A 27,226-nucleotide genomic window follows, 5' to 3' on the forward strand; every position below is an offset into this window, starting at 1 on the left:
TGGGACACTATCACACACAGTGCATCACCTGGACTCTTTATGTTCTCACATCGATCTCCTCTTCTCCTTGCAGAAGGACAACCTTGCATGGCACGATCATCAACATCAGTTCAGCTCTGGGCAATCATAAAAAGCCTCCATAAGCTTTTGTGTTTGGGCCACAAAAGTGCTTTTTTTTGCTATTGGACGCTAAAGGCTATCTATTGAAACTAAAAGGAACCGATAAAATATCAACTGGGAAGTTCAAGCTCTATAAAATCACATCTTTAATCTACTATCTTTTTTTGATGATATCAAATTGTTGTATGAAAATTGGTTGGTCGTTAAGCCTGCCCATGATCTTGCAAGACAAGCCAGGCTTAGAAAAACTTTTATTAGCAAATCTAGCCCCTCTTCGTCATTTCATGTTTGCTTTTTGGATCACTGTAAAAGGGGGCTCCTAATGTACCTGTGATCTTTGTACTGGTTCCTTTTATTTTGCCAAAAAATACCTAAATGAAGAATATCACATAGCTATCCTAAATACAATAGATAGAGCAAACAATAGATCAACAAAACAATTTAGACGAAAGAGCAACATTCATTTCACATTCCGAGTTTAGTCTAAAAAAGACGAAAACATAGCACTTGCATGCCAATGTCATCAACAGCAATTGAAGCAGGGGAGAAAAAAAACGATTACAAAAAATAAAAATAACAGAAAAGGGGAGACAACGGAAAAGATTGGTCAATTCTTTAAACTGATAGTGGATTGAAAATAGATATACAAGATAATCAAAACTAAAAAAAAAAGGCGATGGAACTAAGCTGGTGCTGGGATTTTGCCAGAGCTGTTTCGGTGGTGGCTTCATTACCAGCTCTGAAAACTCTCTCAGGTCTCAGTTATCCCATAACATACGAGAGGTAAAGCAAAAATAAAAAAAAATAAAAAAAGAAAAGACTAGAAGAATGTGCGAGAAAATAACCGACCTGGGCTGGGATTTCGGCCTAGACTCTGATCGATGCAATGGGGGAGATTTCAGATGAGCTCCGTCTTCAAATTAGTCGCCCTTGGTTGATGAAAGCTGAAGAATTGAAAGAGGAAAGCCAGAGAAAAGGGTCGAGTGGATCTGATCTAGCACCGTTGTTCTGTTCTCTGTCTTAAGGTCGGAGGCGACGAATGACGTTCTTTGTTAACGACTCAGCTTAGGCCCGAGGAAAGACAGAGAGACGATGGAGACGGATAAGAAGAACCGAAGGTGGGAGAGAATACGGGGAACAATCAGAGAGAGAGAAAAGATTTCCCACTTACCGGTGGAAGGAGGAAGGCGACAACACTGTTCGAACGCCTCTTCTGTTCGAACTTCGGACCAAGAAGAGAGTGCACCCCGGAAATGAGGTATTTAGGCTTTAGGAGGGCGGGTGGTGTTTTTGTAAATTTGTGAAAGGGGCAGTTTAGTAATTACACAATTAAACACAAGAAATCTCTAATTGAATCAAACATTGGGTTCTCTTCTTCTTCCTTCTTCCTACCGTCATAAACTCCCAACAAAGCTTCCTCGTGTTTGGAAATTAGATTTGTTTTCCGTTTTTTGTTTCTCTTTATCTCTTATTTGGCAATGCGATTTTTCTAATATTCAAAATTTGCTAGGTTGGACACCAGGGATCAATGTGAGGATGACAGTAACAAAAAGATATGTGTTGCGATTGTTCATATCATTGAAGTACATAACAGCAAACGTCGTGGATAGGAATAATGGGCGCATTGTAGCAACAACTTCAACAGTGGAGCATGCAATCAAGAGTGCATTGGAATGTGGAAGGTCTTGCAATGCAAAGGCCGCAGCAGTTGTGGGGGAGGTGCTGGCCATGCGACTCAAGGTGGAAGGGTTGGACCAAGGTCAAGGAAGAGGTATTCATGCTGATGTCAACAAAGAGATTGAGAAGAAAGGCTTCAAGAGCCAAACAAAGGTATGGGCTATTGTCAATGCCCTAAAAAATAATGGTGTTAAACTCATCCTTGATGATGACCATGGTTCTTCTTCCAATATGTTCTAATTAACATTGTTGTACCCTCTAATTGCTCTGGTAGGTGTCTTTCAATTTAATAATGCCTAATGGCAATTAGTTTTTAGAATCCATTTTTCTCTTGTTATAGCTGCAAAGATATGGCCAGGTAATTGCTCTTATTAGAGGTGTTTAATCTAGCCATTTTTTTTTTTGTTTTTGGAAAGGGGGTGGGGAATCAAGTAGTTGGGGACTAATACTGAGAACATTCTAGTATTTCCATCTCAAGCAAAGAAGAGTTAAATGGCATAGCATTTGTGCAATTGTACCATAAATTATTTGGAAGATTTTGTTGTTGTTGTTGTTGTACAGGGGAATTGGGGGTGGGGCAGAGTAGGGTGCACGTGAGGCCCATTGGCCATACCATGGAGAGTCTGCATATCTGAGGGTCTGATCCCATGGCTCTAAAATGGAGGGGGGGTACTATATGACCATCTTGACTACTGTGCCATCAGTTGGATGGTTATTGATAACGATGATGAAGCTGAAAAAGATTGTTGAACCTAGTGGGACCAATATTACTGCAGATCTGGGTTTTCCAAAACTATCAACTAGAAGATGATCAGGAATTGATGCTTTAAAGGAAATTGCTTTTGTCCTCAAGGATATCCTTCACTTGTTTCAAGATTTGGAAGTGGTCCTTTCTCAAAAGTCAGATCTGGCACGAAGGAAATAAAGAAGCTCATGCAGCTGCTAAAAAAGGTCTTGTTGAAGGTTTTATCCCCAGAAACAACCCCGAGTGGTTGGACTCTTTTAAAGTCGAATGTTTCTTGTTTTATGCCTGTTGAGTCTTAGTTTTTTTTTTTTTTAATTTTTATGTTGTTGTTCCTTCAGTTCTAGGGAATTGTTTTGGTGGTATTAGGTTTAATTTCGGTGTAGCTTGATGGCTGTTTTGTCGCGTGAGTCTCTGTTGTAGTTGCTTTTCTCTTTGCCCTTTGAATTGAATATGGCAAACACCATTGTTGCACGTTTTACTTTTTTTCTTGTGTTTACTAGTATGTATTTAAATCAAATCAAATTGGATTGGGTGGGGGTAGATCCATATTTGATCGAATTTAAAGAGATGAAATTTGGATCACCCTCTGCAACTGAGAGATAAAAAGCGAAAGGGAAAATGACTTAGGGGATGTCTAAAAACAAATCCAACCATGTTGTCAACACCCCGTTAGGGTGGGTTTGGTACCATTGTTGTGTCTTAAGTTTACCAATACAACTTGGTGAGAAATATGCCGTCATGTCACAGTCATTTCAATCAGAAAATTGCATGTGTAGGGGATTGATCAATGACATTAATAATTGAAATTTCAAATTTGGAGTTTTGAATAAAAACAATAATTCGTATTGATGGACTAAACTACCTTGAATGGTCTAGGGGAATTAAACTCTACATTATTGGTGGGGGAAAATAGGATATATTAGTTGTAAAGTGAAGGAATCGAAGACTAGATGTGCTGAATATGATAGGTAGAACCAAGAAAATAGTATGATGATGTCATAGCTATTGGTTTCCATGCTGCCACAAGTAAGTAAGACATTCATGTGGGCTGAAACAGCTTGTGAAATATGGGAGCAAATGAAATCTATTTATTCAGAGCAAAGGCATTATGCCAAAATATACCAACTACGAATTGAATCCTCTACTTGCAAGTAGGGGGAGATAAGTCTCTCAGTGTACTCAGGTACATGGAGGTTGAATGCAATTCAATGTTGGTAATGAATGGAGGTAGCCAGGGATATGGATTTATAGACAAGTTCTGAGAGAGATTAGATAACTTCGAAGAGAGGTTGAGGCTTCATTTAGATGGGTTAATAGATCAGCCAATGGTTTGGAAAATGCACTCACCAACCAAGGAGCTTCTAGGGAGCAATGTTTTTGGGCTTCTTTGATTACCTGATGTCATTAAGGGGCTAGCTCAGTGGGAGCCATTTGTCACTGTGCACGGATTGGAATTGCCTCAATCGGTTGGAAGTCAGAATACCAAAAAGAAAAGTTACTTACCCACTTGAGAGATGGGTAATTACTCATGTTCTTTTGATTTTCAGGATTCTTAGGTAAGTAACAAAATGACATTTTTACCTATAAAAAGCTAATATGAAAATGGGTAAAGTTGTCCCATTATACTTTATTAAATTTCTCCCTAGGTTGGAAAGTTACTTACCCACTTGAGAGATGGGTACGTTTTACTTGGGGAAGTGGAGCTTATTTTATGTGGGACCCATTTGTTAATGCAGAAAGAACATTGTAAAGTTGGTCAATGGGAAAACATTGATTGGGGCCTTTATGCGTTTTTTGTTTTTTAAAAACCGTTTCAAAATAATTCACTTTGAACTTGCAACAACAACAAAAATAATTCGTATTGAACACCCTTAATGGGTCCCACCTTGTCTAAGATAACCAATCATTGCACATTCTTTACCATCATTGTCCCCACAAATTACATCTACATATTTTGATATGGGAAACAAAATACCGGAAAGGCTTTGACCAATCACAACCCCCCATAAATTTGATGAAAACCCACCTTACCTTGCCTCCTCGAGGCATGAAAAAGCAAGGGTAAAAAGAGAAATCTCCCTTAGTTTTTCATATAAATACTTAAACCTCCCCTCATTTTTTTAAATTGTAATACAACATCCCTTATTGGCTGATGTCATCAAACAAACACCTCCCTTCATTTTAACAATCTGTTAAGATCGGGACGAATGTGACATTAAGGCCCCGTTCGCTTTTCGGTAAGTTACTTACCCGGGTAAGTGTTTCCCAGAAAAACTTACCCGGGTAAGTGCATTTACCCATGTTTTTTTATTTTCCATGTAAATAAGACAAAGACCATTTTAGCCATAAAAATCCATTATTAAAAGGGGAAAGACCATTCAAGTGTTGACAATTTCCCCCCTAGGTGAAAAAGTTATTTACTTAGGAAACAAACTTTCCTTGATCCCCATATAAATCTGAAAAAAGAACATGGGTGTTTTCCTAGTTGGCTGGGTGCCCGGGTGGGTCACCAACTTCATAAGTTTGTTGGCTAGGTGTTTTCCTAGTTGTCACGAGGTGCCACATGTCACAATTTCACTAGAGGGACAAATATGCCCTCATCATCTAGCTATTCGAACTCAGCTCACCAAGACAGTATGAGGATTGACCTCGAGCTCGATTGTGAGCTAAATGCTTTATAAAAGTAAAAAAGTATATATAAAAAAATTATTTTTTATTTGATATTTAAAAATTAATAATTATAATAATTAGTTATTGTTATATATGTATGTATTATGTATGCATACTTATATGTAGAAGTTCGATTAGGCTCGCAAGCTGAGCTTTATTAGGCTCGAGTTCAGCTCGATTAACTAACGAGCCTGTAAATTGGGTTTGAGCTCGGTTCAAAGATCAGTTTAAACCGAGCCAAGCTGAGCTCGAATAGCTCCTAAAAAGCTCGGCCTGTTGCCACCCCTATACTACCTGTGAGTTGTAAGATCAATGTAATTAACAGAAGGACCAATTCTTTTCTCACCCATTGCTTACTTTAAAAGCTTAAAAGGATAAAGAATGTTATTCTTTTTTTTTTTTTTTTCATTTTGTCACCTATTAGAGCTATTCCTAGGTGCTTCACTACTAACCTTATCCCTAGCTATTCTTGGCACACTCTTTTTGCACTCTTTTCTTAGACATGTTTATTGACTGCAAAACAATCTACTCCATACAATATAAGTTAGCCTTACAACTATTTTATAGAATTTTTCTTTTAATTTAAGTGATATTCACTATCACTATCACATAAGACTCTGGAGGTAAAAATTTGAGTTGCAATTTTGCAAAATGTCAAATAAAACAAGTTAGTTTTCTTTTTTGGTTACAGGTGTAGTAAGTCATTTCAAAAATCATTGGGTATGTAGTAGTATTTGTGGGGAGGTTTAAGTAATATCCCTTAATAAAGTTGTACTTCTATTTACATTATGTTCCAACATATTTGTTTTCCCATGTGTCAAATTAGATTTTCTGCCACTATCATTAAGCTCGTCCTTTTTGATTGACCATCTACCATGTTTGTTTCTTTGCTTAATTTGGAAGGAGTACAAAAGCAAATGTATACAATACATATATATACAAAATAATACAAAATACAAGGTTTTACACTAAAAATTTGTATTTGTACTCCTTCCAAACAGAGACTTTGAACAAATTCTGTGATCCCATGTTTAGCTTTGTGCTTTCCCATGTGAAGCTATTATGTTGTGTGAGCTTTTTAAGAAACTAGTGAGACCAAAGGATCCTTGTGTCAGGTAGAGATGCATTGTTCTTGCAACTTCGTGGATGAAGACAATTTGATGTGATAGCGTAGAATGACCCTCTTTAATCTGAGTTCAGTTTTAGTCAGTGCAAAGCCTATTGGAGCAGCCTTTACTACCTTGCATTAAGTTGAGAATCAGTCATCTAATATTAGGTTTAAAATCAGTGATTAATAGTACAAATCATATCTGAATGGAAGTGCAAGATCTGTGTATGTAGAAGAGAAGAGGTAAGAGAAGAAGTCGAATTAGTCTTCTTCCTCCTCTAACCCTGATATTAAATTCTAAAACAAATTGATGATGACAAATATACCCTTAAGTGGGTGGTCAGTTTGGCAGTTACATAAAGAAAATAAAATAAGAACAAATAACAGGCCCATCAACATAAAATAAAAGATAAAAAAGGATATCACATAAGAAGTTGTTATGGCCCATTCGGCCCAGTCTCTTTACACTCCCCCTCAAGTTGAGCATAGATGTCAATCATGCCCAGTTTGCTTATATAGTGTGTCAATTTCCCCTTGGGAACTCCCTTGGTCAAGGCATCAACCAGTTGCTTTTCTGATGTGATGAATGGTAAACAGACTTCTCCTAAAGAGACTCTTTCCCTTATGAAATGCCTATCAACATCAATGTGTTTAGTTCTGTCATGCTGAACTGGATTATGTGCAATGTTGATAACAGCTTGGTTGTCACAATAGAGCATCATTGGTTGTTCGTAGTCCACCCCCAATTCCTCTAGAAGGGATCGTAGCCATAGTAATTCTGACACACCATGAGTCATTGCCCTGTATTTTGCTTCAGCTGAGGATGTAGCAACTACTGATTGTTTCTTACTCCTCCAAAACACAATATTCCCAGCAACCAGAGCACAATAACCAGATGTGGACCTTCTGTCATCAATACATCCTGCCCAGTCTGCATCAGTAAAGGCTTCCAGCTTCATGTGACCATGCTTAGCAAATAGAATATCTTTCCCTGGAGTACCTTTCAAATAGCACAGAACCCTTTCTGCAGTATCTAGATGAGTATCTCTGGGAGAATGCATGAATTGACTGAGAACACTCATTGCATAGGAAATATTTGGCCGAGTCATACAAAGGTAAGAAGATCAAGGACATATTTGCGCTGAGATATGAAAATACCATCCGTAAATCGAGCAACTTCAATGCCCAAGAAATACCGAAGATCTCCCAAAACATAAACAATCAAGAAGGTCACTACAGAGTCATTTCTCTTCAAGAATAGTGTATGATCAGATTGTGTTTGAATGTAGCCAAATGAGACAAGAGCAACCCGAAATCTCTCAAACCAAGCCCGAGGAGATTGTTTGAGACCATAAAAGGATTTGTATACTTTACACACCTTGCCTTTCATCTCTTTCCCATACACTCCTGGAGGTAGAGACATATAAACCTCTTCATGCAAATCTCCATTCAAGAAAGCATTTTTAACATCAAACTGGTGAAGGGGTCAGTCAAAGATAGCTGCTAGAGAAAGCAAGACCCTAACTAAAGTCATCTTAGCTAATGGAGCAAAAGTCTCAAGATAGTCAATGCCATACATTTGGGTGTAACCCTTGGCAACCAACCTAGCCTTATACCTCTCAACCGAGCCATCAGAGTGATATTTAATGGTAAACACCCATTTACACCCCACCGGTTCCTTCCCTTCCGGCAAGTCCACAACATCCCAGGTATGGTTCTTATGTAATGCTTCAAGTTCAGTCATCATAGCATCCCTCCATTCAGGTTGAGACAATGCTTCCGATACAGACCTGTGTATCACATGGGAAGAAACAAAAACAATAAATGAATAGTGGGAAGGAGAGAGAATGTTGTAAAATAAATATTTGGAGATGCAATGGGTTGTACACTTCCGCTTGCCCTTGCGAAGAGTGATAGGAAGGTCAAGGTCGGGGACGATCGAAGGTGGGTCGATAGAGGGTTGACCTGTTTCCTTAAGAACCGTGGGAGTGGCTAGATGCTCTTCTGAAGGAGTGGAAACAACCTGCATATGTTTGTATCTCCGCCTTTGGTAACACCTTTGGAGCGTAGGAGCAGAAGCAAGAGGAGGATCAGGGGGGCCCAGTGGAAGAGGTGGGCCCCCCATGATCAGACTCACAAGAGATGGGAAGAGGAACAGCTATAGACATAGCAAAGGGTTCATCAGATTTTTCCCCTTCAGTAGGAATACTAAAAAAATGAGTCAACTCTGCAAAAGTGACATCTCGAAATACAAAGTGGGTGCCACGAACTAGATCAAAACAACAATAACCCTTTTGGGTAGAGGCATATCCCAGAAACACACATTTATGAGCTTTATGTTCAAATTTATGCCTTTGGTGACTATGAATATGCACATAACAAATACTCCCAAATACACGGAGAGGGAGAGAAAATAGATCATCATCCAGGAAGAGAAGACTAAAGGGGGTTTTAAAGCCAAGGACCCTGGAGGGCATACGGTTGATTAGGTAAGTAGCAGTATGAACATCTCCCCAAAACCTCATAGGAACATGGGATGCAAACAAAAGGGATCTGACAATCTCAACCACATGTCTATTCTTTATCTCTACCACCCCGTTTTGTTGTGGAGTGTAGGAACAAGAGCTTTGATGAATAACCCCAAAAGTTTCAAGGTAGGTGAAGAGTATTTTCTCAAAATACTCCTTAGCATTGTCAGAGCAGAATATTTTGATACGGGTATTAAACTGGGTGATGATGAATTTATGAAATTTTTTCACAATTATTGGTGCTTCATCCCAGGATTTCATGAGATAAACCCAAGTATAACGAGAATAATCATCAATAAAAATGATAAAGTACCGGTAGCCCCCCATGGTTGGCATGTGATATGGCCCCCCACACATCAGAATGAACAATATGGAAATGAGAAAATGATCTTTTATTACTGATTGAATAAGAATGTCTACAATGCTTTGCTAGCTCACATGACTCACAATGAATACTAGATAAAGACACTCCTTTAAACATATCTGGGAACAAATGACTTAAAGCAGAAAAAGACAAATGACCAAACCGAAAATGACATAACAGAATTTTATTAACAGACTCTAACGCCAGTGACTCTAAAGCAACTCCATGAGGTGATCCCAAGGCTTGATCTGGTGTGTCCAGTAGGTATATTCCGTTCGCCTCATGGACTTTGTTAAACTACTAACAGATAAAAGGTTTGTGTTAAGCTTAGGAACATGGAGAACAGAAGATAAGAACAGGGTATCAGATGTCTTTATATCTCCTTTACCAGAGATGGGGGCAAGTGACCCATCGGCCAGGGATATTTTCTCTTTCCTAGAGAGAAGATGGTATGAACAAAAAATGTTAGATATGCTGGTCATATGGTCTAATGCACCGGAATCTATAATCCAATGGAGTTTATGATTACCTGAAGCTGAAGCATGATTTGCTGAGGCATATGTACCTGAGTGAGCAAAAACCGATGAAGATGATATACTGTTGGAATGGTGAGTTGAAGACACTGTAGCTTTCAGATGATTTAGAAGCCTCCCATACTTCTCAAAATCCAGTTTCATTGCAGCCAATTGCTCAATAGTTGATTTTTCTTCCATTTCCTTACTTCCCCCCTCAAGCACTGTAACAGCATTAGCAGTCTTGGATTTTCCCACCTGATTGCCCTTCTTAGGGATATTATTTTTCTTAAACCTATCTGAAAGAAGTTAAGGATGAAGCTTCCAACAGGTGTCATTTGTATGACGTGGTTTTTTGCAATATTCACACAACTGCTCTCTTTTCTCAGTAGGGCCCTTCGGTTTCATTCCCGCATGTGCAAAATGTTCTGTAGATGGACTCTGCAACTGCACTTGCCGCCTACTCTCCTCACTACTGATCATAGCATATGCCTGTGAAAGAGTAACCTCCTCCCTTGCCAAAATGTTCTGTCTAATAATATCAAACTTAGGGTTGAGTCCAGTGAGAAACTCAAACACCCTATTTTTCTCCACTAGCCTTCTATACATTTCAGCATCTATTTTACTCTCCCATACCACTGTTTCTATAACATCAATTTCCTGCCATAGAGACTTTAGTATGGAGTAATAGATTGCCACACTCTTCTCCCCCTGATCTGGCTACATTTAGTTTCTGTGAATATGTCTCAGTTACACTATCCCATATTTCCTTAGCCGAAGACATCCAGAGATAATGCTAGCTTATATGAGGTTGCATAGAGTTGACTAATCATCCTATAACGATATAATTCTCTTGCATCCATCTTTCAAACTTAGGGCCTGCCTCTTCGAGTTTCACCTTACTGCCTGTGAGATACCCAAATTTTCCTCTACTACAAACATAGATTTTTATAGATTGTGCCCAAGCAAATTAGTTTGTCCCATCTAACTTAATTGTGGTAACACCCATCAAAACAGAATCTACTGGAGCATGTCCAAAAACTGGCACCTGCTTGAACTCACTTCCATATGCCTCAATTAATCAAACGAAAATCAAAAACAGAAAAAATTGACTATGTGAACTTACTTGAAGTCAAACCAAAACTTGGGTGCTTGAAAAACTAGGGTTTTGTTCTATCCAACAGATGGACGGGAGAGAGAAGACACAACCACACATACCAGAGTAACCTAAACTCTTCCAAACCTGAACCGCCCTCCTTTAACAGTCACAAGACATCTTCCCAACACAGAGCGCCACACCCAAGCTTCACTTTTCTTGGTAACTCGAAAATCTCTAGTCGGCTAGGGTTTCAAGCAACGACAAACAGCATCACTTCTTGGCAACAACTGGCCAGATCTAAACTCTCCAAACTCTTCTACCAACCAAGCAAGTGATTCTCTATACTATAGAGAACCTATCTCTCCATATACTCCCTTGATTTTAGAGTGTACAGGAACAAAAGAAAAAGAAGAAAAAGAGGAACTGAACCCGCTCTGATACCAAGTTAAGAATCAATCCTCTAATATTAGGTTTAAAACCAGTGATTAACAGTACAAATCAGATCTGAATGAAAGTGCAAGAGCTGTATATGTAAAAGATAAGAGATAAGAGAAGAAGTCGAATTAGTTTTCTTTCTCCTCTAACCCTAATTTTATTAAATTCTAAAACAAATTGATGATGACAAGTATACCCTTAAGTGGGCGGCCAGCTTGGCAATTACATAAAAAAAATAAAATAAGAACAAATAACAGGCCCATCAAGTGAGGCCCATCAACATAAAATAAAAGATAAAGAAGGATATCACATAAGAAACTGTTAAGGCCCATTCGGCCCAATCTCTTTACACATTGAGAATATCTCCATACTTCTATGCTTTATTTCATGGGGAGATACTCCCAATGCAAGATTGGGAAAGGCTGTTAGAACGGTTTGGACACAGGTTTGCCTTGATAGAAGCCTTTCTACCATATCCCTATGTAACCAAAACATATAGAATATATGTTTCCCATGTGTGCAGAATTTTCTCAAGTTACAAAATAGGTAGCAAGGTTCCAATAACAGAGGTCACAATCTCAATACCTTTGGTTTGTCGGTGTGATTAGGTAACTACTTCCTTCAGACTTGGAATCTATCATAATTAAGCAGTAAGCCATGAGAAGCTAATCACATTTCTCACTTCTCCCATTTTTCTTTTTCTTATCAACCCTAGATCTACATCAGTAGTCGCCCTCAGACAATCTCAAATCCATGCTCTTAAATATGCCAGCCCAAGATTTTACCATTGGACCAAGGAATGACCCCTAACCTTTACATCTCAAAGTTGCAATCTGTTATAGTATCGCCATGCTGTATAAGCTACAAGCACCAGAGATAGTGCCTACATGAATACATTGTTTTTCCTATGCAGAGCTGTCCTGCTGCCTAGTGCCATCACAGCTCAGCCAAGGAAGAACTTTGCAACTTCTTTTTAAGCCGAAGAACACGTTTTCTGTGTGAACGACCCTTTTGGTGTAGCTCCCACTCATGAGCTCCCCTAAGAATCCGACTTCCACAGGCCTACAGAAAGAGAAGTTGAAGGTGTGTTGATCTTAAAATCATTATTATAATCACATGCCACTTGGAAAACAGAAAAGAAAATTCTGATAGTGTCCCACTTTTAAGGCATTAACTAACCTCACAGATATGTTGAGTCCACAAATCCCTTGAAACTAATTTTGGCCTCTCCATACCATTGAACATCTCTGAGTCGGGCACCAAGTATTCATCCTTGAACAAGAAAGATCTGATTACGTTAACAGAAGGTTTAACCACTTGTTCTTGCCATGATTCATCAGAGTTGCCTGCAGTTAAGTGTATTCAATGAAATAATAAATGAAAAACAGGTAGAAAGTGTTTCTCACAACTAAATAGAAAGAAATGCATTGAACAGTAAATTACTCAGATTGTCACATACACAATATGGCTTCAGTTGCATCAACATAATGCAGATCCCAGCCAAAAAGGGTTTGCAATCTTGTGAGTCTCCTTTTCTAGAAAACAATGACATATTTTAGCCTATGACCTTTGACATGGAAAAATAACCAAAAGAAAATATGGTATGGAAAAGAAATAGAAATGCAGAAGACTTGGAAGTAAAACTGCTGAAAGGAGAAGTTAAAGAGTCAGTAGAAGAAGCTAAACTTACGGTGTATGATAAATTCTGCCAGAAGCTAAATACAAAAAGTGAGAAAAGCATTAAAAAATCCAAAGACAAGGGAGAAATAAAAAATAAATAAAAACCTAGATGAAGTTGGATACATCAAAGTGAAAATCAAATAACCCTAGTAAAGAATGAGGAGATCAAGAAGCAGCAAAACATTCTTTTCGGAGATCAATAAATAAAGAACATTTTGGAAATACAAAGGGGCCATTACTTGTAATGGCAAAATGTCAAGCCTACAAGCATGAAAAAAAGAGGTATGTCTGAGAGAGAGCATAGATATATTGTAGAATTAGGGATTCAGAGGTTGAAAAAGCCCTTTGGGAAAGGCTTTATGCTTGTTGGCATCCCAATAAAAGTTTGGAAATACTTAGGCGAGATGGGCTTATTATACTTGACTAAATTGTTCAATATAATATAAAACAAAGAAAATGCATACTGAGAGGAGTAAAAGACATGAACTTTGGGAAAGGGTGAGTGACAATTAAGAGATGAAACTAGTAGTTTATAAAAGAACAAAAAAAAATTGGATTCATGCCGACTGTGATAATCTGGAATATATAGAAGGAAAGGAACGATCGAATTTTCAACCAACTGCAGACATCAGAAGAGATAATCAGCAGGGCCTGTGGTACCCCATATTCTTCTTTTTCAATAGGTAAATAGAATTTTTTTCATTAAAAAGAAAAAGTTTACAATCTAGACAGGTGTTCAAGCAACACAAACTGTTATGATTTGGTCTGCCTTGAAGTTCTATCTGTCTGAGATCAGTCACGTAGAAAGAGGTAGAAAGGTGAAAGAAAGAGAGAGAAAAGGAGAAAGTCTGGTTTGAACTGGAAGTCAAAAGACCATTCCTCCCATTTGGCCAGACAGTGCTTTTATTATTAAAATTAATTGAAAAGACATATGTGCCCTTATTTAAGTAATGAGCATTGGTTCTAACACAACATTACAGATCAGCAACCTTAATCTAGGTAATAAAGACAGAAATACCCCTACGCTAACACTCCCCCTCAAGCTGGTGACATATGCCAACATATGTAGTGTCTAGCTCTCCATTCAGCACTCTCCCTCAACCTCAATGTGCTTGGTTCTTTCATGAAACACTGGATTAGAGTAAATATAAACTGCAGCTTGACTGTCACAATAGAGCTTCATTGGAGTATTGATGTTGTATCCTACTTCCTACAGAAAGTTCCTTATCCACACTAATTCACAAGCAGTGTGCGCCATAGCCCTATATTCTACTTCAGCACTACATCTTGCCATGACTGTCTGCTTCTTACTTTTCCATGTCACCAGGTTACCTCCCAGGAAAGTGCAATAGTCTATGGTAGACCGCCTATCAGACATAGAACCGGCCCAATCAGCATCAGAATACCCTTCTATTTCAAGTTTTCCGCCACTTTTGTATATCAAACCGCGACCCGGAGCCCCTTTTAAATACCTCACAATTCTCAAAACTGCATTCCAATGAGGAATCAGAGGTTTCCGCATGAACTGACTTGCCACACTAACCGCAAATGAGATGTCTGGTCTAGTAATGGTTAGGTAGTTCAGTTTCCCTACAAGTCGTCGGTATCTGCCAAGGTCTTCAAACACTTCACCCATATCACCGCTTAGCCTAGTAATTGTGTCCATAGGTGTTTCAGTTGGTTTAGCACCCAACAAGCTTGTTTCTTCTAGCAAATCAAGCACATAATTACTCTGGCACTGATTAATACCATACTAAGATCTTGCTACCTCTATCCCCAAGAAATATTTCAGTTTACCAAGATCCTTTGTCTGAAAATTATCCTGCAGATAAGTCTTTAGCCTGTCAATACCCATGTTATCATTTCCAGTAATAACAATATCATCCACATACACCACCGACAGTATTTTTCCTCCCAAGAGTCATGACGGAATACAGAATGATCAACATGGCACTGTTTCATACCAAACTTCTTTATTACCTCATTGAACCTACCAAACCATGCTCGAGGAGACTGTTAAAGCCCATATATAGCCTTCCTTAGTCTGCACACCTTACCATCCTCCCCCTGAGCAACAAACCCCAGAAGTTGCTCCATGTAGACCTCCTCGAGTAAGTCACCATGCAAAAAGACATTCTTGATCTCAAGCTAATATAGCGGCCAATCATACATAGCGGCAAGAGAAATCACAACCCGAACTAAACCTATCTTAGCAACCGGTGAGGTCTCTGTGTAGTCAATACCATAGGTTTGGGAGTACCCTTTTGCAACCAATCGCGCTTTCAAGCGTTCAACACTACCATCAGGTAGATACTTAACCGTATAAACCCATTTACAACCAACAGCTTGCTTCCCAGGAGGAAGAGCGGTAAGGTCCCAAGTATGATTATGATGAAGGGCAGAAAGTTCTTCCATCGCTCGGCACCACCCTGGAGAGGCAAGGGCTTCCTGGACATCCTTAGGGACAACAACTAAGGATAACAAGGTGACAAACTGGCGATGGGGGGCGGAAAGGTGAGTAAGTGAAACATAATTAGAAATAGGATGAAGGGTGCAAGTGCGTTTACCTTTCCGCAAGGCAACGGGAAGTGGAAGAGAGGAGGTGATGAGGAGGAAGAAAAATCACCGGACCCCAAAAAGAACGGAGTGGACTCAAAGAAAGTGACATCAGCACACACAAAGGACCGTCAAGAACTAAGATGGTAACACTTATACCCTTTCTGGGTCCGAGAATAGCCAAGGAAGATGCACTTAAGAGAACGGGCATCGAACTTGTCATTCTCGGGACCCAGATTATGGACAAAGCAGACACGCCCAAATACCTTAGGCGTAAGAGGAAACGAAGACAAGGCGGGAAACAAGACCGTAAACGGAGAATGACCATCAAGGATGAGCGTTGGCATCCGATTAATCAGAAAGCAAGAGGTAAGCACTGCATCACTCCAAAAGGGTTTGGAAACATTCATGTGATGCATAAGGGATCGTGCTGTTTCTAGGAGAAGGCGATCATTTCTCTCAGCCACCCCGTTTTGTTGTGGGTGTAAGTACATGAGGTCTGATGGATAATGTCGTGTTGGTCCAAGTATTCTTGAAATGATGAGGATAAATATTCACGGCCATTATCAAAACGGAAAAATTTAATGTAGGTACCAAATTGATTACGAATCTTAACATAAAATTTCTGAAAAACGGTAAACAATTCACTTCTTTCTTTCATTAGATAGAGCCACGTCATCCTTGTAAAATTATCGACAAAAATGACAAAATATCTATATCCATTATATGACATCACTTTATAAGGACCCCAAACATCGGAGTGAATCAAAGCAAAAGGACTCGACACACGGTTATCAACCCTAAAACGAAAGAAAACATGATGGTGTTTCCCAAACTGACACGACTCACAATCCAAAACAGAAAGTTGACTCAAAGACGAAACCAAAGACTTTAGAACTTTCAGCGACGAATGACCAAATCGGCAGTGCCACTGGAAAGGAGAAAAGGATGACTGGAAAGCTGTTGAAGTTCTACCACCACCGTCAAGATAATACAGTCCACAGCTTCATGCCCTCCACCAATCTTCATCCCCGTCTTGAGATCCTAAAAAACACACATAGAAGGATAAAAAGTAATGGAGCATTTAAGTGATTTGGTCAACTTACTAACAGACATAAGATTAAAAGGCAATTTAGGAACATACAAAACTAAGGAGAGGGATACAGGGTCTATGTCAACATTTCCAACACCACAAATGGAGGATGCGAAGCCATTAGCAAGGGTGACAGATTGTGATGTTGAGCAATGAGATAAGGAAGAAAACGCACCTAGAGTTCTAGTCATGTGATCGGAGGCTCCAGAGTCAATAATCCAAGGATTGGGTGTGGATGCCAAACAAACCATACTTGAGTGAGTAAAAGTTGTCGTGTTCTGTTGTAATTGGATAAACCTCTCATATTCATCATGGGGAACACTCACCATCTCCTTCACGGGACCATCTATGGATGTAGGAGGTATCTAATCTGATGAATGATTCTCCTGTCTAAAGTTGAAACTAGAGTCACTAGTCACGGCATGAATGGACCAGGTTGAGGGTGGACCATGTAGATCATAACAATAGTTAATGGTATGTCCATCCATACCACAATGAGTGCACTTCCTCAGGCCTGAGCCACGTCCTCTACCACGGGCTCCCCCTGAATCTCTGCCCCCAGTACAACCACCACCACGATTATAAGTAAGCCCACCATTGCCACTTCGGCCATACACCGGACCACTACTACCACCACGGCCAGACCAAGCTCCCTGAGCTCCACCTCTAGCACCACGGCCTCTCGATACAGCAAAGGCAGATCTATCTGAGATATTAGAGTTCTCAGTAGATCCGATAGAAATCCTCCGAAGTCGAGCAAATACCTCTTCTAAAGAGGGGAGAGCTGATCCTCCTAATATCTGAGCCAGCACTGGTTCATATTCAGATTTCAGTCCCACCAAAAATCTACCCACATCAAGTTGTTCTCTCTGTTGTTGCTGAATCTTGACATCAGAAGTGAGAGGGTGATAGCCATTCAACTCACTACGAATGTTTCTCATACTGGCATAGTACTCCTCAAGACTCTGATTGCCTTGTTGCAGATTAAAGTACTCCTGATACAGATGATACACTTTGGTTGTATTGTCCTGACTCGAATACAATTTCTTCGCATGGTCCCACACATCTTTGGTAGTGTCAAGAAACATGAAGTTTACACTAATCCTGGGTTCCATACTATTCCACAACCACATGATGATCTGAGCATCATCTTGCTCCCAGTCTTCATACTCGTGAGAGTCAGTGGAGGGTTTCTCCTCTCTTATGTGTTTTACCTTCTTCTTTGCCTTTAGAAAGACTTCGACGGATTTAGCCCGAGGCACATAATTCTCTCCATTTAGTTTAATGGAGGTCATCTAAACATTCAGGTAGTATGTAGGCACCATCACATTAGGTTTACAATCACTGTTATCTCCCATTCTATTATCACCGATTCTGCACACTCGCTGAATTCTATTACCACTGAATTCTGCACACTGCACACAACTTATCACTGAAGGAACAACCACATGAGAAGAAAATCAGTCCACACAAGACACCCATTGCACCACACGAACCAGCCCTACATCGATTAGGGGAGGGCTTAGAAACCACAGCAACCGACCACACAAGACACGACTAGAGGCATAGAGACCTCCAAGGGGGGAGGGCGATCACTCCTTTTCAGCCCTTTCCCTTATCTCCAGTTGAATTCAGAAAAAATCAAGAGAAACCCTAGATTGGGTGCGTAGAGAATAGAAATCTAGGCAGATTTGAGTTGCTCTAATACCATGTTATGATTCGGTCTGCCTTCAAGTTCTATCTGTTTGAGATCAATCATGTAGAAAGAGGTAGAAAGGTGAAAGAAAGAGAGAAAGAGAAAAGGAGAAAGTCTGGTTCGAACTGGAAGTCAAAAGACCATTCCTCCCATTCAGCCAAACAATGCTTTTATTATTAAAATTAATTGAAGACATATGTGCCCTTATTTAAGTAAGGAGCACTGGTTCTAACACAACATTACAGATCAGCAACCTTAATCTAGGTGATAAAGACAGAAATACCCCTATGCTAACACAAACAATCACAACAAAGGATTAACACCATGCCAAAACAAAATAAAAAGAAAACCACATCAAAACATATCATCCAGGTTACAAATTTGTAACCCCAAAACTTCCCCAAGACTGTCCCCTAGGTCTTCTCTATTGACTTGCTTGATCAAATTCTGGCAAAACCAAGACCCAATCTGTTACGAATTTTCCAATAGCTGCCACAAGCCTATCCAAGTTCCAATCTTTATCCTCAAACACTCGCCTATTTCTTTCTTTCCATATATTCCAGCAAATGGCAAAAGGTAAACAGCTCCAAACTAACCTGGCTGTCTTGCTTCCCGAGTTTTGGCTTGCAACAACACAATATCCTGATTATGCTTTCTCAGCACATTTCTCACCAGAACCCGTCTTCCTTTTCTCATTCCCCTAGCATTCCAAGATAGCAACTTTATTTCCACCTTCACTCACCCCACCCCTCCCTCCCTCTCTTATTTCTCATAGTCGCTCCCCTTCACTCTTCCTCGTCAAGGTCCTCCTCCTGCCCTTTACCTTCCACGCCTCTCCCCCCTCCCCCACTGCTTTCTTCTTACTATATTCTTCCCTCCTACTCCTTTCAAATTGTCCAATTGCCTTTCTGACCACTCTCTCCTCACCCAGAAAGAATAAGCTAAGTGGTTTTCCAACCTCCACCTGTTGTTCAATATCCACCCTCAGCTAAACAGTAATTTCTTCACCTAAAAGCTCCTCTCTCTCAAGTCCTCTGTCACCTCTCCTCCTTCCCTTACTTCCTTCCCCACCTCCCATTTTTCCACTTCTCCCCTTGCACCCCCAAACCCTCCGCTTCCTTGACTTGAAAATCTTCTCTTTCAGTTATACGCCATGTGCTGTTGTTCAAGCCTGTCACACTCCCCATAAATTTTCCTTTGATCTACACCCTCCACCACCCTCTTCAACTTCCATGGTTCTCCTGTTATCCCCTACTTTACTAGAACCTTCCAGCCCAGACGAAGAAGGGAGGAGGAACAAACCATACCTCAGAATTCAATTACTCTATAATATCGAAAGTCTTCAATCCAGGTAGAAATCTGTCCAACTCCTCCAACTCTTTGTCAAATGTTTGAACTAAAAATATTTCAATTTCATAAAGGAAAATAAAAAAGGAAAAAGTCATCTATAATGAAACTCAAAAATATTATGGGTTTGAAGAGAATATATTCATATTAAAAACAAGGGTAAATGTCTTAAACTACCCTTATGGTTAAGCTAATTGACTACGTGTACCCTTACTGTTTAAAAATTGACTAACACTATCATTAGCGACCGTCAACGTATATATGAAAAAGACTATTTTACCCTCCACTATAGATTATCGGATCTCTCCCTCTCCCTTTCATTTTCTTCGCTAGAACTGCCAGAACAGCAGATAATGATCGGATCTGGGTTTCTTGCAGATCTGAGAGATACTCAGATATGGGTTGACCCCATATGCGGCAAGAAGCCCCAAGGCTTTGGTCTAATTCAGAGTAACACCAAACTAGGCATTGTTCTTGAAGGTTTCACAAAGACATTAGTCCACTACAACACAATCCCTGTGGAATTGTTCAAACGATGATTCCTCCAGTCCTTGTATGCATCCTCTTAATTGTCGTAACCAGTAGAACGAAGGCCAAAGGCAAAATCGAAGCTCCCCAACCTTTTAACTGCAGTAACCAATGGAACATTCAGAGTGTTGACCTCTGCATTTGCAGCAGTTACGAAGAAGAGAACAAGAGGGGTGCCGACCTCTACATCCGACCTCTGCAGTTGCAGCGGTTCTGGAGAAGAGAACAAGAGGAGCACCGACCTCTGCAATTCCGGAGAAGTGCGGCGGTTCTAGAGAAGACATAATATTGCTAGACTTGATGTTGATGCAGCACCACCTGGTTCCACCCATGATGTAGGTAATTCAAGCCCACTGCTACATGGATGAGCACCCTTCGCCATCCCTCCCACCCCAACATCAACTCACTGCCTTTCCTACACCACCCTCTCATGTGGACTAAGTTCTTGTGTTGCAGCCTGCCCATGCTTGAGATCTCGGCCACAAATTCTCTCAATCCCTGATTGGAATCATGGTTGACGCATTTGACTGCAACCTCTATGTTGTTGGGTAGAGTTCCTTTGTATGCGTTGCCAAAACCACCGAACCCTAGAAGATTTTCTTTTGAAAATTCATTTGTTGCTTCGTTAAGCTCTTGGAAGGAGAACCAGTGGGGCCAGTACTCAAGCTCCCATTCTTTGATGTTGTCCTCTTCAATTTTCCTCTTCCTTCACCAAAACCAATAATGGCGAAAGAATAAACAGTGATTCCTAATATAGCTCCCACAAAATATGACGGTTGTGAATGTGGAAGATGCGGTGTAAAACTTGGCAATTTCATTGTGTTTATGTCAAGCAAAGAGTCAAATCCTTTATTACTAAAGCTCCAAGCTAAGATCCTCTGCTCTTCTCCTGAAATGTCCTTTGATGCAGAGAACCCAACAAACATCTCGTTGGATATGTACTCACCTATTTCATTGGCATAATAATTGAACAGAGTTTTTGATGGTCGAGAAACACTTGCAGGAGCAAAAATGTTAGCATTCAACCTCTGCAGTTCCGATGGTTCTGGAGAAGAGAACGAGAGGGAAAAGGAAGAGGGGGAAAGTTGTAATTGTGATTCCCCTATAGCATTCGACCTCTGCAATTCTAGTAGTTCTTGAGAAGAGAATGAGAGAAAATGGGAGAGATCAGAGATCTACAGTGAATGAGGGGGAAGTCGGAGGTGGAGGGCAAAATGAAAGAGGGCGAGGTCGGAGGTAGAGGGTAAAATTGGGTTTTTAAAAAATTATATGTCATGTGCGTATGAGTTTTGACGGAATATTTATAGAATCTAATGGTAAGGGTAGAGTTAGTCAATTGTCAAAAGCAGTAAGGGGTATTGTTAGTCAATTTTCAAACCATAAGGGTACACCTAGTCAATTAGCTAAACCATACGGGTAGTTTAAGAAATTTACCCTTAAAACAAAATATTTGGATGATATCTATGTACATATAAATTGAAAACCCGATGTTGATTTAATTAGCAAAATAAAACTTGTTCAGAACAATATAAAATATTTTAAATGCACTAGGAAATTTGTCAAGATATATTCCAACAATATTTCATATCAGTACCCATGGAAATGGAAATATGTAGACATTTTCAACCATGGACAAGATGAGAATGTTGAGATGGATGAGTGAAAAGATTAGAAAGGAAAGAAAAGTGCATTGAAGAGAACCTAGGAGTAGTTCCAATTAGTGACAAGATGAGTAAAAGTTGACCAAGATGGTTTGATCTGGTGCATATATGACTAATAATTGCACCAATGGGAGTAATTTGATACAAGTAGAAGGTTCTAAAAGAGCATGGAGAATACCAAGAAAAGCATGGGTTTAAGTGCTGAAAATAATCTAAGGGTGTATGATTTGACATAAAATTTGACTCCTGATACAGAACAATGACAGAAGACGATTCATGTAACCAATCCTAGAAAGTTGGGGATAAATGCTAAGATGAGCTTTGAGGTGAGTAATGTGAGTTGTACTAAGCAAAAAATATACCCAATTCTTTCTGAAAATTGAACTACAGTATGATAAGTATGCTTTATCATGCCTCAACCAGGAATGCATGTGCAAGCAAGAAAGCATGATACATAAAGATGTGGAAGTAGTACACATACTTGACGACGAACAAGTCTTCTGGTATTTGCTTTTAGCTTGTCAATAGCTTCTTGTAAGATAATTTTGTAATAGTCATCATCAGAGAAATCCAAAATAGCCCTCAAATTCTCTCTTGAAATCATATTTCCCTTGTTTGTCGATGTACTTGTGCCACCCCCGGCACTTGAGTCATAATGTGCATTTGTGATACAAGAATGAGATGCATTTGTATTGGAATGAAATATTCTAAGAAAATCTTCAAATTCGCGTACACCAATAGCCTGCCGCAACCCCCGAGTGTAATCTGAAGTCGGGCCATAAATATCATAAACTTCATTTAGTAAGCCAGCATCAACCATGCTGTCTACTCGCTTTTCCACATATCGATCCAACACAGGGAGAGAAGCATCCACACATATAAGACAGCAATTATATCTGAAATTATCCACTCGGCCCCAATTCTGCCCTGCCACATTCAACATTAGAAAATCATTTTACACGTGAGTCAGGTTTGACTCAACTCCAATCATACTTCTTGCCTTCTTAAACAAAAATTGGAAAACAAATAGAATGGTCCTGACAAGATTGATGATCAGAGAGAAAAGACATAGACATAGGTATAGTAATTGCCATTTATAGCTGATTAAAAACAGTAATTGCTATTTATATATAAACTAAGCCATTGTTACCCAACAAACCTATTCATGGCATTAATCTTTGGACTATGAAATATACGAGAGCTCCCTATATTTGTTGCTTCATGAACTCTCTGCTTACTAGGCATTTGCACAATTCTCACACATTAGAAGAACGAAACATAGAAGTTCATTGCTTTAGTATCTCTAAAAATTTATCTATTTCCTAACGAAGAAAAAATATGCATGCACCAATTCCTGATAGAAATTGAAGGTGCCTGCTGGCTCAAATGGTGAAGTCGGTGGATGTGGTTCCCCCAGCCTGGGATCAAATCCTGCTTTCATCATCCCCACCCCACTTCCAAGTTTATCTAGCAAAATAAATAAAGAAATAAAATTCTTGCTAGAAACCATTTTAGAACAGATACCCATCACATTTTCATTCTTCTTTGAAGTTTCCAGCACATGCCAAACTCCAGACAACAGAAAGGAGGGCTCCAACTAGATCATAAACATGACAAGAATGACCCTAACCAGGAAGAAGTACAAACCTCTGAAGCCTTTCCTTGCAAAAGTTTGCTAGGGAGAACACCAGTGCGTGCATACAAGCCAAGAAAATGGTTTATCTGCACATGGCAACAACATTTAAATAATCCAACTAAAATATAAAAACCGGAATAGCAAGTACAGTTTTTCTTACCATGTTGAGTTGAAGGGTGTGTCTTCTGTAAAATATTCCAAGTCTCAACAAATCTATATATCATGTGCAATTTAAATACTGGATACAGAACAAATTCTTATACAGATTGTAAGATTGGTCCATGACCAGCACATAAACAAATCCCAAGCACAAAATCTTCATGTAACTAGTTACAAAATTATTCCAGGATACCTTTTACCTTTTCTGAACAATCACTACATTTTAGAACTTGCAGGTATATCCTCAATGGAAATTGTTTCATTCAAGTATGCAATGTCATAGAATCATGCATGTAATGTCTAGTAGATGCAATGTTAGCAATTTCTTATCTCTTACTGTCCTCAAACCAGGAAAAATACTGATAAAAAGTAAATGAACGCTTGCATCCTAACTGGATTACAAAGGATATTTAGTATGATCTAATCCTGAGATGTGGAAATATTCAATTCAGTTTTATCAAACAGTTGACTAGTTGACTAGTCAATTGAGGGCCAGACCAACTAAATCACTTACTAGTCAGTCAATACTCATTATGTTGTCACTGGGGACAACTAGGCATCAACATTGACTTGTCTGTCAATAACCAGTTGACAGAGTCAAAATTGTTTGAAGCATTTTTTCCTATACTTATCTCTAACTATTTAAAATATTATACTATATGCTTTTATTTTATTATATGCATACTGTTGCTCTAAGTGTGTGTGTGTGTGTGTGTGTCTTAGAACATGGTTGACAGATGGTATATGTGATACAAAATTAGAAATTATGCACATTAAAAAAAGAAAATGGAGAAGTCATTTTAAGTTTCTTCTCATGTCATGAATAAGGAATAGAAAAAAGAGATAAGGTAGAAGAGAAGAAAGAACAGTGAAAGGAAAGATTGCTTTCATCTAACAATAGTAGATGCAAATCTCGTCTCTCTGTTTAAAGAGACTCTTCATATAATATTTTTTTTGCTAGCAAAAAGAAAATTTACTAAAGGAAAGAAAAAGGATTACAATGGTGATATATATATATATATATATATATATATATATATATATCAGTGAAGAGAGGTCAAACCAATAAAAGCCCCCTGCCCATACTCATCCCAACCAACAATTGAGTCCCTACAACATCCCTCAAAGACCTCATTCTACCCCAAAACACACAATTGAACCCCCCCTCCTTTCATTCGCCCCACTTCTAACAACAACCTTTTACGATCCATTTGTCCCATGTTGGTAATATGGAATGAAAACATGAGGTATCCCACATCGGTAGTATCGGATGCTGTTGTGGGGTATATATGTGCTTGGGTTCCCTCCCTCTAACAGCTAGCTTTTAGGGGTGAGTTCTCCTAAGGCACATAACAAATGGTATCAGAGCCTACACTATGCCTCCTAGTTGCAATCGAGCGGCGCAGGTGGTGACGTCGGTATTGCAGTGTTCGGCCGGGACTAGGTGGACTAGTGCAAAGCCAGCCTGCATGGGCACTGGGACTGTGGAACGTGGTGGAATGTTACGATCCATTTGTCCCATGTTGGTTGTATGGAATGCAAATGTGAGGTGTCCCACATCGGTAGTATGGGATGCTATTGTGGGGTATATATGTGCTTGGGTTCCCTCCCTCTAATAGCTAGCTTTTAGGGGTGAGTTCTCCTAAGGCACATAACACAACCATTAATGAAAACTACTACATCCTCTCTCAAACAAAAACCCCCCTGAACCAAGACTTCATACCAATTCCAGAGTCCAGACCCTCCATTACACTTCTTCAAACTCCTGCTCCTTTCACATTTCTTTTGAGTCATCTTCATTCTTTCTAGACTCAAACTCCAAAAAAAGCTCTTCTTGCAAACTCCTACCCACCCAAGAAAAACAATCCCAGAGACTGACTCACTTGTACATCCACGTTCACCAATTTATTGATATCAAACTTCTTCTCAGAGTTATGTCAACCACCCTCAATTGATTATCCATCGTTCCCTTTCTTCCTGTTGCCCCTCCACACCTTCAGCACATCCTCTCTCTGAAAAACTTGATTTTGCCCCACCCTTCCACTTTCCACTAACACCTTATGGAAACAAAGAACCTTAGTTACCACTCTCCTTTTGATTGCGAACTTTAACCCTCACTCCTTTCTTATTATAAATCCTTTTGAATCAATTACAATGCCCAGCTCCAATAACCCCCACCTTTAATCATGAGAACAGCTTTGTCACATGCACCAAATGACCATTGCTAATTCCTTTTGATTTTTTTAAAAAACAAATGCAAATGTTTCTCTTCTATCACATCATTTGAAGCCCCCTCTTCCCATCAAAATTACATACATATATTGTTATATATGAGTCACCATTCAATTTGTTATATATTTTAAAAATTTTATTAACAAGTTAAAATCTAGACAAAAAAAACATCACTTATTGATTTTTTAGGGAAAGGCACAGGCACCAGAAAATTATTCAAAACCCATACTTTTCTATGGTCATTTGGATGAATCCGCCTTGCAGAATCTGGATCAAGCTCTTTAAGAAGGTTATAACTGCTGCTAGTAAATTCGACAACAACCAGATCCTCTTTATTGTCGGCCTGTTTGTCATCTGTAAAATTAAGACTAATGTCAATTTGCAGAAACTGCAAATGCAGTAATGTCTTTTGGACTGATGGGGTTCTTGTTTACCAGGGGCAATATTCAAACAATGCTCAACCATATTATCCATCGAATCATCCAGAAGGAATGGACTTACAAGAGCCTGTGTGCAACACCAAGGAAAAACAATAAATATCCCTTATGTATGGACTGTCACAACCTTAGCAATTTAACATCTAACAAATTAAAATATATAGCTACGACCAACAATTTTTGTCCATCCAAAATGTTGTATAATCAGATATATACATCCCATCTGTAAGTCAATTCACATGCATAAAAAAGAAGACAAATACAAGATGACAATAAACCAGGCACTTGAATGCATAGGGGATAAATCAATTCAAAAAGCATACAACATAGCAGAAGTCTTCTTGAAATCTGTGCATTTTGCCATAAACAATACAATGATATCACTTCATAAATGACTTCTCAAGTGGCTACATATTACAGGATTCAAACAAGAAACTGAAATCGAGTCAAATTGAACCCCATCTGAATTTGGCCCCTCCACTTCATGAGCTGCAAAAAGGTCCTCACAAAAATTCACAATTGCCCCTGTGACCTCCAATTCCCCTTCAAACCTCCTATCCCTGATCTTAATGCTTGAGATTTTATTTATTCTTCTGAGATTAGCTATCTTGTGAAAGAAAGAAGTGTTCCTATCAACCTCCTTTAACCAATAGGCTCTTGGTTTATATTTCCTCCATCAGTGCTAACCAACCAAAAGCATCTCTAGCTGCTTCTCTATCCTTCCTTTCAGCATCAGAAAGAACCCCAACCTCTTCTTTCACATCCAGCCTCTGGATTACCTCCAAAACCTTAGACTTTCCATGAGAGAGACATCCAACCTCTTCCTTGCACCAGGCCTTGATTTTGCTCTTTAAGTACTTTAACTTCCTCCAGAACACCATACATGCAGAACCAGACACTTGGGATTCATTCCACCACTCCTCTAACTTGCCAAAGAACCCAG

General features: G+C 39.3%; 1 protein-coding gene across 4 annotated transcripts in view; it reads right to left on the minus strand.

Moving 5' to 3' along the window:
- Positions 1–11,353: 11,353 nt before the first annotated feature.
- Positions 11,354–27,226, minus strand: part of IPT2 (tRNAisopentenyltransferase 2) — a 32,996-nt gene continuing 17,123 nt past the window's right edge. For 2 of the 4 annotated variants that reach the window (XM_088952808.1, XM_088952809.1), the window contains exons 6-12: positions 26,281–26,353; positions 26,076–26,200; positions 23,467–23,541; positions 22,301–22,741; positions 12,718–12,793; positions 12,438–12,604; positions 11,354–12,320 (exon numbers count right to left, since the gene is read on the minus strand). In XM_088952808.1, coding sequence (XP_088808934.1) covers positions 12,195–12,320; positions 12,438–12,604; positions 12,718–12,793; positions 22,301–22,741; positions 23,467–23,541; positions 26,076–26,200; positions 26,281–26,353 — 1,083 coding nt within the window. In that variant the 3' untranslated portion in view covers positions 11,354–12,194. The remainder of the gene's footprint in view (positions 12,321–12,437; positions 12,605–12,717; positions 12,794–22,300; positions 22,742–23,466; positions 23,542–26,075; positions 26,201–26,280; positions 26,354–27,226) is intronic. The other 2 variants (XR_016101682.1, XM_088952810.1) reach the window with 2 other exon arrangements.

This window comes from Nelumbo lutea, chromosome 7 (genome assembly GCF_056320005.1).
Source record: "Nelumbo lutea isolate HS-2025 chromosome 7, American lotus-T2T, whole genome shotgun sequence".
Taxonomy (NCBI): domain Eukaryota; kingdom Viridiplantae; phylum Streptophyta; class Magnoliopsida; order Proteales; family Nelumbonaceae; genus Nelumbo; species Nelumbo lutea.